The sequence below is a fragment of the Nannospalax galili genome, unplaced genomic scaffold (genome assembly GCF_000622305.1).
Source record: "Nannospalax galili isolate Female #2095 unplaced genomic scaffold, S.galili_v1.0 scaffold886, whole genome shotgun sequence".
Classification (NCBI taxonomy): Eukaryota; Metazoa; Chordata; class Mammalia; order Rodentia; family Spalacidae; genus Nannospalax; species Nannospalax galili.
Window position 1 is genome coordinate 3411807 of NW_008355971.1, and position 10915 is coordinate 3422721.

Below are 10915 nucleotides of genomic sequence, written 5' to 3' on the forward strand. Positions count from 1 at the left end.
GAATCTAGGCCATGGTATACCCAAGGCAAGGACTCTACCAGTGACATATACCCAAACCTCTTGAAATTTTTTATTTTATTATTATTATGAGACAAGTTCTAATTAAGTTGTCCAGGTTGGCCTTGAACTCATTCTGTCTGTAGCCCAGACAGGCCTTGAACTTCAGGTGCCAGACTTAGGATGTTGGTGTCTCTGTGCAGCTACACTCCTCCTTCCCCACTGTGGGGGACTCTTCCCTTCCATTAATTCAGCTAACTCTATTATCAATATATTTGCTAGGAAATGATACAAAAGCCTAGAAAAGGGCACATATCACAAAGCAGGTTCTGTGGATACAAGCCGGCCATTTTTCCTTTGTCACCATGCGGATTGGCTTAAGATAGGAGGGACAAGGGGATCAGCATGTAGCAGGCCCAGGGTTTAGGGAAGAGAAAGCAGTCAACCAATTGGGGCTGACAACAGTGTAACGGGAAGAGGGACAGAGCAAATTCTGGGCACGGGACTCCAGGATCCGCTCACTAAACAAACTCAGCGAGCGCGTATGCTCAGCTGGAAAGGCCGTGGCACTTTGCCCAGACCGCTGCTGATCGGGGTCAGGTCGATGTCCTCGGGCTTCACCGTCGGTTCCAAGGTGAAATTCTGCAGAATGGAGGAGAGGAAGAGGAAGAGCTCCATGCGCGCCAGTGGCTCGCCCAGACACAGTCGGCGTCCTGCGGGGGTGTGGGAGGGAGGAGAGGATGGGTGAGATAAGAGTGAGGGACTGCACCCCCAAATTCTCAGAGGAAAATATGTGGACGTGAAGATAACGGTTGACGGCATTAACGACGCAGTCATCCAGAGTTTGGGAAAGATGGTATAACTGCCTGGGTTTAAATCCTGATCTCTGAACAGAGCCAGCTGGGGTGCACCCCTGTGTGATCTGGCTACAGAGCCCAAAATCTCAGCCACTACTCTTACAACTCTTCCCAGACGCAGCATGTGGCACACAAAAGGCAATATGGTAACTTACCTGTCATTATCTCTTGTTTTTCCTCCTACTCAGTAACACCCCCACCCCGCCCCCAACCTCCCTGTAGGCGGCAGCGAGGTAGAGCTAAGAAAAGCTGGAACCAACTGCGCCATCTAGTGGAGAGTCTGCCAGTGACCACTGCTGGCTTCTGCCTCCTTGTACTGGAGCAGAATTGGGAGAGGGGAGTCTCTGCTTGTGAAGCTGAGGGTGGGACGGGATAGGGTGAAATAAGAGGGTTTGGAGAGTGGGTTGAGGACCACAGTTCAAAAGAACGACTCCGTCTCTCACCAGCAGAGAATGGCATAAAGGCAGGGCTCTTCTTGAAGGATTGATTGGCATCCAGAAAATGCTCGGGATTGAACTCTTTGGGCGTCTTGAATTGGCTGGGGTCATAGTGCACGGTGTTAAGAAGTGTGATAACATCTGTGTCCTGTGTGGGTGAGGAGACAGTTAGTGATGTAGGCTCACTGGGGGAGGAGTTGGTTTGATTGCTTTTCCCAAACTCGGATTTCCACCCTGCAAATACAAGAACTCCTAGGGGCTTGGAAAGACTCTATCTGGGGTCCTAGTGATGCATGCTAGAAGCTGTTGCAGAGGTCTGAGAAAGGGATAGGGGCTACCCCCGTTTCCCCCTTGCCCCTTGCTGCCCCACCCTTGTGGAAGTAGATTTAGAATTTCGGTGAAGGGAAGGATGGTCTCCAAAGACGTCTTTTGGTTACAGCATCTTTAGGATAAGTCCCAAAGCCTGAGGATTCTGGAGAGGGGTCCTAGGTACTGGCTTGTGATAGGGAATGAGTGTGAAGCTCCAATCCCCTCTGATGTGAAATGGGGTTCTGGGAAGGGATTCTGGATTTAAGAATCTCAGATATCTAAATCAAGCCTGGTGGCCCACACTTGTAATCTCAGCACGTGGGAGGTGGCAGGCAGGAGGATCAGGGGCTCAAGTCCATACCCCACCTGGGTTATTGAGACCTCTGCCTCAAAAAGTAATAATAGAAACAAACATACCCCCTTCCAACTCAGATATTAGTGCCTGGATTGCTAGGTACTAAAAGCCTAGGGAGTTGGTTGCTAAGGTCAAGGGTACCCCTTTCCAGTGACAAGAGTCTTTTCCAAGTGGCCTATCGCACCTTGGGGATCAAGAAGCCGCGGAAAGGGGTGTCCCGAATGACACGGTGTGGTAAGTTCATGGGGACGATGTCTGCAAAGCGCTGCGCCTCGTGGATCACAGCATCCGTGTAAGGCATGGACACCCGATCCTCCAGCGTTGGCGACCTCGAGCGCCCCACCACGCGGTCAATCTCTTCCTGTACACGGGCTGGAGGTGGAGGGGGAAGGTAGTGGATGGTTCCAGAGGAGCAGCTGGGAACAAGTTTGTGCCTGTGTGCATGGTTGAAAGGGTCTAGTTAAAGCTTTCTTAACTGCATGCTGTGGCACATGCTTGTAATCCCAGCATTCGGGAAGCTGAAGCAGGAGGATAGCTGCAAGTTCCAGGTCAGTTTGGGCAACAAAATGAGACTCTGTCTCAACTCAGAAGCTCCTAGCTAGGGGTTGGAGAGATGGTTCAGCTGTTACGAGACCTGGGTTCAGTTCCCAGCACCCACATGGTTGCTAACAACCCTTCCTTGACCCCAGTTCCAGGGGATCTGACACCCTCTTCTGGCTTCCACAGGCATTGCACACACAGGTGCACTTACATACCTGCAGGCAAACCCCTCATACACATAAGATAAAAATGAAAACAAAAAACTCTTAGCTAGTTAGCCCACCTGTAGGGGCTGTATGAGGTTTAGGCAGACTTCTCCAGAGAGGGCAAATGTTGGTTGGTACAAGGGCTTCTGGGTGTGGGTTTGTGTGGGTGGGCTTCAGGGATGCTTGAAGCCCAGGCCCCTCATTAGATTTCCTGGAGAAGCTTTAAGGCTCATGATCCAGTGGGTGGGCTGTGCAAGAGGCTGTGTTTGGGAAGGGAGAGGTTTGGAAGTGCAGGAGAGGTTGAGGTCCTCTTGGCTGGGGATCCTGTGGGGTTTGAAAGAGGCCCAGGGGTCTGATGGTCTCCTGTGGTGAGGGGAAGGCCAATATTACACAGAGGTCATCAGGATGCGACCCCACCACTGGGATATGGACCCTGCCAGCCAAGTGGATGGGATGGGCCTGTGTGGCTGTGTGAGAGGTTGCATAAGAGGAGGTCTCCATCGGACCCTCTGGGCGGGGCAGGGCTGCACCATGGCCCTTGCTGTTGGTGCATACCTTGAATTTTGGGGTACTTCATGAGAATAAGGAAGGTGTGGCGCAGCGTGGTGCCCACGGTCTCGGTGCCACCGAAGAGCAGGTTGTGTGTGGTCATCAGGAGGGTGTCCATTTGGAAGTGACTCAGGGGGTCCTGCTTCTCCTGTAGGGGTTCAGGGGTGCGTCTATGAGCCAGAATCCTATACTTTGAAGTGCGACTCTAAGCCAGTGCCACACCCGGTCCCCCAGACCTGCCCAACTGCTAATGGGTGCCAGTTGGGTCCCTCCTCTGTTTAACTGCCTTTCTTCAAGGAAGCAAAGGTACATGAAGGGCGGAGCGGGTTTGCAGAGCAGTGCAGGGTTAACTACTTGGCTGCAGTCCAGCAGGTATTGCAGTTTCTCCGGCTTCCTCTGCCCACCTGAGATCCCTGTTAAGTTTTGAGGCGGGGAGGACTGGAGGGCTGCAGACCAGATGGAGAGAGGCGGTTGCTAGACAAAGGTTACCTGAGCCATTTTGATGAGGAAGCAATCGATGAAGTCCCGGGGAGAGTTGGGGTCTAGGGAGTCCTGGTGTTCGCGGATGCTGCGGGCGATGAGATCTTTCATGCCCGCATAATTCTGGAATAGGCGTCGGTGCGGCCCAGGCACCCAATCCAGAAGGTTCGGGAAGATGTTGTACATCTGGGGACCAGGCAGAATTGGAGGGGCTTGGTGAAGCGGGCAGGGTGCGTGCTTGGGGGCACACGGACAAGTGGATCAAGTTCTGGGGTGGGAAGAGAGTGGAAGGGAGGGGATGGGGAGGAGGGGCAAGCGCAGACTGTGTAACTGGGGGTGGAGGGTCAGAAGGGAGGGCCGGGCAGGGCCAGTTGCATCTTTTTCTGCCGGTTTTTTTTGGGGGGGGGGCGGGGCGGGGGATATGCAGTTTCTGTAGCCCTGGCTGACCCGGTACTCTGTATTTAGTACAGGTTAGCCTTGAACTCGCAGCAATCCTCCAGCCTCAGCCTCCTGAGTGCTGGGATTACAGGCATGGTACCATCACGCTGCTCCAGCTGTTCCCCCCCCCCCCGTGGCTGGATTTCTGTCCCTACCACCACCGCATCCCGTTGAACTCGAGTGCTGACCTCGCCCCAGGGGCTGCTCATAATTTTGAAGTTGTCGTTGATGAAGGTGATAATGGTGAGGAGACGGTCATCCTCGTAATCGAAACGCCGGCCAAAGATCACTGAGCAGATGATGTTGGACACCGAGCGGCTCAGAGTAAACACCGGGTCGAAGGGCTTGCCTGTAGAGGGAGGGGTGGAGAGGTCAGTGCCCAGCTCTGGCTGCAGAGTTCTGGTAGATCAACAAATGCAATACCCCAGTCTACCTGTTCTCATTTACACAACATTGACCCTCTGTGGCACCTTCTCTTGTAGCCCAGAACACATTCAGGTATGTATGACACCATCAAAGTGTTTGGCAATGCAATCCACAACTCAGAGCTGACAAGAAGACTACTCAGCAACAGAACAGGCTGTTCTTGGACACACTACATTACACACAGCACAGCACACGAAATCACTAGGTGTCAGAAAACAAAACAGCATAGGCTTAACAAAGCACCCTGCGAAACAGCCAAAAGAAAGGTGGCAAGCACCCGTAATCCCAGCACCTGGGAGGCTTAGGTGCTACAAGTTTGAGGCCAGCCTGGGCTACAGAGTAAGACTGTCTCAAAAGCAAATAGACAAGTGGTCCTGGTAGCTGATACCTGTAATCCCAGCACTTGGGAGGTGGTGGTAGGAGGATCAGGAATTCAAGGTCATCCTCAGCTCTATAGTTTGAGATCAACCTGGACTACATGAGACTCTGTCTAAACAAAAGAAAAATAAAACCCCACAAACCAACCAACCAAACAACCACAATAGGTGACAACACACACAATTTCACAGTGACTCCATAGTCACCAGAGCAACATTTCAGGACATAGTAGCAGCGTACTGACGCATCACCTCGGCATACAGTACCACCCTCCTGTAGCACAGGATACAGCAGTAGTTACACAGCAGCCCAGCGGACTGTACAGAACAGTGATGTCACTCACTACATATGTAACCAGACAACAGAAGAGGTGACATACATGACGCAGCAACACAATGTTGGAGCATAACAAATAACACAACACCCACAGATCCAAGAACTTTAGCTGTAGTCATCTCCTTGAAGGAGGTTGAGGCAGGAGGATCATGAGTTCAAGGCTAGCCTTCGCTACACAGCAAGATCCTGAAGAAATAAAATGTACTCAAACCTATGAAGTCCCCGGATCAGCCCCATTTTACAGAAGAAAGTAATGTGCAGAATGCTGAATGGCCCTTTGTCGTGCTCTCCAAATCTCCCTATGCCCAACATTCTTGGAGCTGTGGGTTACTGTAATTTTATTCTCTGAGTTAGGGATGGAGTCCAGAGTCATGTACATGCTAGGCAAGCACTCTACCACTGAGCCGCATGCTCCAGCTCTGTGTTGGTTGTTATTGTTTGTTTGTTTGTTTATTTATTTATTTATTTATTTATTTATTTATTTATTTATACTTATTTTTATTTTATGTGTAAAAGTGTATTGCCTGCATACATGTAAGTGCACCTGTGTCATGCCATACCCTCGGAGGTCAAAAGAGGGTGTTGGATTCCCCTGGACTTGAAGTTATGGAAGGTTGTTAGCTGCCATGTGGGTGCTGGGAATCGAACCTGGGTCCTCCAAAGAGCCAGTGCTCTTAAGCCCTGAGCCATTGCTCCAGCCCTGTTTTTATTATTGTTATTGTTATTATTATTATTATTACTGTTTTTGGGTTTTTTTGAGATAAGGTTTCTCTGGAGCCCCAGCTGTCGTGGAACTTGCTATGTAGATCAGGCTGGCCTGGATCTCACAGAGATTCACCTGCCTCTGCCTCCCGAGTGCTGGGATTAAAGGTGCGTACCACCACAGGTGATTCAATGTTTTAAAAAAGATTTATTTTTTTATTTTTATGCATACTTATATGTGTGTGTCCATATGTGTATGTGCACATGTCTGCAGGTGCCCATCAAGGCCAGAGGAAGGCCCTGGAATATTTGGAACTGGAGTTACAGGTGGTTGTGAGCACCCAATATGGGTGCTGGGAACTGAACTCAGGTCCTCTGCAAGAGCAATCAGTGCTCTTAACCTCTGAGCCATCTCTTGAACCTCACTGTTTTGAGACAGGGTCTCATGTAGGCTGGTCTCAAACTCATTATTTAGGACAGGATGACCTTGAATTCCTGAGCCTCCTGCCTTCACCTCCTAAATGCTGGGATTACAGACATATACTACCTGCTATGTCAAGGTCCAGTTTAGGTGATTTTTTGAGAACATCACCATGATAACCACCCACAGACAACACCACCCAACTTCATGTACATCAAGGAGAGGTAGAGCGCCTATGCAGACCCACCTCCAGGGGGCACTGTTCCCACAAGGGCCTCTAGGAGTTCCCACAAGGGCCTCTGGGTGTGAATTGGAGCGCGGCCTGTGCTCAGAGACTCTGACCTTCTGTGTTCCGCAGCACCTCCAGTAAGAAGCTGCTTTCCTCCAGGATCTGATTCTCGATGCTCTTCTTTCCCATTCCAAAGTTCCGTAGAATCTGGATAGACCACCTTCTGAGGACCTTCCATCGGTCTCCATTGGAGAAGGCAAGGCCTAGGGGGGAAGAGGAGCAGCAAGCCCAACCAACAACTCATCTGAGACCACTGACACCCGAATTGCCCCTTTTCCTAATGGTTTGCCAGGAGAAAGACTAAGTTTAGAGCTTCCCCAGATTCTTCCAGCAAACCCTTCCTGACCCTCCAGGCTAGATCAGGTGCCTTCTTTGGCCTCTGTTTTCCCTTTTAAGGTCCTGGTCACCTGGGCACTGTGACTACTTGTATTTGGCATCACACTGACCTTGCTGGTGATTGCTTGTTGACTGCTGAATGCACAAGAGAGGTAAACAAGAAAAATAAATAAGGGGACCCTGGGAACTCATCCCAGAGCAAGCCTGGACTTTGGGCTTTTCTATAGTCTTTGGATGTTTTCGCATCTTTCTTTCTTTCTTTCTTTCTTTCTTTCTTTCTTTCTTTCTTTCTTTCTTTCTTTCTTTCTTTCTTTTCTTCCTTTATCTTTTGGTTAGATATTAGAATTGATTGAACCAAGGGCCTCACAGACCACCAGGCACACACTCTACCACTCACTGAGCCACATAGAAAATGTTCCCTTTTCTTTTCTTTTTTCTTTTTTCAAGTGCTTTTCTCTGTAGCCCCGACTAGCCTGGAATTGACTATGTAGACCAGATTGACCTTGAACTTGCAAAGCTCCTCCTGCATCTGCCTCCCAAGTGCTAGGATTGCATAAGAAGCTGGTTATGGCTTTTCGTGTCTGCAATCACAGTGGAGGGGGGTGGAGACAGGTGGATCTCTGGAGCTCACTGGCCAGCCTGCCTAGCCAAATCTACAAGCTCTGGGTTCACTGAAAAGACTTTATCTCTAAAAAATAAGGTGAATCAGACCTGGCAACATAGCCCAGTAGGTAAAGTACTTTCCATACAAGCCTGATGACGTGAGTTCAATTGTTGGAACCTACAAAAAGGTGGAAGGACAGAACTTATTCCACAAAGTTGTTCTGACCTCCACATATGTGTACCCCCTATATTATGCACACACACACACACACACACACACACACACACACACACACACAATTGAAAAAAAGGTGGCGAGTGAATGAGGAAGATATCCTAACATCCACCTCTGCTCTACAGGCACATGCACATACTTCTGCACACATATGCGCACACACAGGAGCATGCATATAACACATGCATCAGGAGAAGGAAAAGGAGAAGGAGGAACAGGAGGAGCACATGCATGCAGGTGCCCTCGGGGGCCAGAAGACAGCGTCAGATCCCTTGGAGGGGCCAGAAGAGAGCATTAGATCCCTTGGAGCTGGGATTACAGGTGGTTGTGGGCTGTCTGACGTTGGAGCTGGGAACCCAGTTTGGGTCCTCTGTGAGAGCTGTTAGCCACTAAGCCATCTCTCCAGTCTTGGTAGTGGGATTAAGGTTGCCAGTGAGGACTGCGGTCTGGCAACTCCCAGAGGTGATTTGGATAGAAGATACAGCTGGGGCTGGGGTGATAGGTGACTGTAGAGTTCAGTCAGAGAGTCATACGGCTTTGAGAATAGGCTGTTAAAAACAGGCTTTGGGCCAGATATTGTGGTATGTGCCTTTAACTCCAGCACTTGAGAGGCAGAGGCAGGTAGATCTCTGTGAGTTTGAGACCAGCCTGATCTACATGGGGAGCTCCAGGCCAGCCAGGGCTACATAGTGAGACTCTGTCTCAAAAAACAAACAAACAAACAAACAAAAAACCAAACGCCCCCCCCCCAAAACCCTTAGGCCCCCCTCCCCCCAAGAAAAACAACAAAACCCCACAGACTTTGAGAGAGGGTTCCTAGTGGGAATGGAGCTTGGATTGAGATGTAGTCAGAACTGTGAGTAGAAACGGAGTTAAGACGACATAGCAAGTTCCAGGCCAGGCCAGCCTAGAATGTATGAAACCCTGTCCTTTAAAAATATTTTATTTAGCCAGCATGGTGGCGCACGCCTTTAATCCCAGCACTTGGGAGGCAAAGGGAGGCGGATCTCTGTGTGTTTGAGGCCAGCCTGGTCTACATAGAGAGTTCCAGGCCAGTTGGGGCTACAGGGAGACCCTGTCTCGAAAAGGTCAAAAAATTTTTTTACTTTTTTTTTTTTATGTGTATGAGTGTATTGCTTGCATGTGTGTCCATTTGCCTGCGTCGTGCAATGCCCGTGGAGGTCAGAAGGGGGTGTTGGATCCCCTAGAACTGGAGTTATGGACAGTAGTTAGCCATCATGTGAGTGCTGGGAACTGAATTAGGGTCCTCCACAAGAGCGGGCAGTGTTCTTAACCTCTGAGCCACCTCTCCAGCCCCATGGGGGTGGGGGGAAGGACCAGCCCTGGTGGCGTGTGCCTTTAATCCCAGTCCTCAGCAGGCAGAGACAGGCGGATCTCTGTGAGATGGAGGCCAGCCTGGTCTACATAGTAAGTTCCAGGTGGGTTGGTACTAGGGAGACCCTGTCAAAAACACAAGGGGGAAGGTTAGCTCATTTGGCAGAGCATGCTTGCCTAGCATGATGTAGCCTTGTGTTTGAGCCCCAGCCTTACATAAACTGGGTGTGATGGTAGATGCCTGTAATCCCAGTACTCAGGAAGTGGAGGCAGGAGGACAGGAAGTTCAAGATTTCCTCATATACATGTCAAAGTTGAGGCCATTCTGGGCTGCAAGATCCTGCCTCAAACATCATACAAACAAGCCACTGTGCCCGAAATGAGGTGGAATTTGAAATGGAGAATGTGGAGGTAGATTGATGGAGACTGGGGTTGGGTTCAGGTAGAAAATAGGGACAAAGGTCTGTAACTTGGCCACATCACTGAACTGGAAATTGAATGATGTGGTTGAGATAGAATAAAGATTGGGGTGAAGATGGGGTTGGACTGGGAGGATGTAGGAATTGGTATGCTGGTTCAGTTCAAGGTGCTGGTTGGATTTGGAGGTGGAGAAGGTGGGGCAGACCCTGCCTGGGCTCAGGACTGCTTCACTTTGCACCACTTTTGATGTCATCGATGAGATCTGTAGCTCTGAATGCTATCAAGGTGACAGTCTCCCACCTTCACCCCCCACCCCTAAAAAAGGCTGGAGGAGGAAGCGATGGGGAACAGCCTTACCATTGCCCTTGGTAAAGTTGAAAAAGACGGGGTATGAGCCACGGCCACTGAACTCTTCCCCTTTGTCCACGAGAGCCTCCTTCACAGTTTGGTACCCGCTGAGGACCACCACCCGCCTGGGCCCCAGGTACACCGTGTACACCGAGCCATACTCCTTGCTCAGCTGGAGATAGAAGACAGAGTTGATGGGGGGCTTGACAGCCATGGGAACCCTTCCCCTCCCCATTGCCCATCTCCCAAGGCAAGACCCTTGCACCTTGGTGAGGGAAGTCAGCAAGTCTTGAGAGCGAAGCTGCAGCAGGTTTCCCAAGATGGGGAGAGGTTTGGGTCCTGGGGGCAGCTGGCCCTTGTCCGATGCCGTGAAGGTCAGGGACAAACAGATGATAGCCAGGAGAAGGAGGAAGATGGCCGTAGTCACACCATCCATAGCGATGGCAGCTGCAGCGCCTGGGAGGGGGGGAGGCAAAGTGGAAGAGGGAGGAGCTGGGAAAGAGTGGGATCCCTCCAGCATATTCTGTTGAATTTTCCTTCCCCAGGTTTTGGTAATGGGGGCAGGTGGAGAGAAGGGGAGGCAGAGTGAAACCAGAGGGTAAAGAAGGAGAGGGGGAGAGAGGGGGGGGCAAAGATAGCCAAAATATAAACAGTGAGAGGGAATACAGAGACAGGTGGAGATAAGAGACAGAGAGACAAAAAGAGACTGAGAGGGAGGCACAGAGATCATGAAACAAAACAGTGAAATCTACAGCTATATTATCTACCAATCTCTTGTTCTGTTATCCAGCTATCATCTATCTATCTATCTATCTACCTATCTATCTATCTATCTATCTATCTATCTATCTATCTATCTATCTATCTATCTATCATCTATCTATCATCTATCTATCATCTATCTATCTATCTATCTAT

General features: G+C 50.1%; 1 protein-coding gene across 1 annotated transcript in view; it reads right to left on the bottom strand.

Moving 5' to 3' along the window:
* Window positions 1–246: 246 nt before the first annotated feature.
* LOC103750798 (cytochrome P450 2F2) overlaps window positions 247–10915 on the bottom strand; it is a 12037-nt gene continuing 1368 nt past the window's right edge. Inside the window, exons 2-10 of the mRNA XM_008854045.3 lie at window positions 10263–10453; window positions 10007–10169; window positions 6774–6923; window positions 4357–4517; window positions 3740–3916; window positions 3257–3398; window positions 2140–2327; window positions 1298–1439; window positions 247–710 (exon numbers count right to left, since the gene is read on the bottom strand). Of these exons, the coding sequence (XP_008852267.1) occupies window positions 529–710; window positions 1298–1439; window positions 2140–2327; window positions 3257–3398; window positions 3740–3916; window positions 4357–4517; window positions 6774–6923; window positions 10007–10169; window positions 10263–10433 (1476 nt within the window). The 5' untranslated portion in view covers window positions 10434–10453 and the 3' untranslated portion in view covers window positions 247–528. The remainder of the gene's footprint in view (window positions 711–1297; window positions 1440–2139; window positions 2328–3256; window positions 3399–3739; window positions 3917–4356; window positions 4518–6773; window positions 6924–10006; window positions 10170–10262; window positions 10454–10915) is intronic.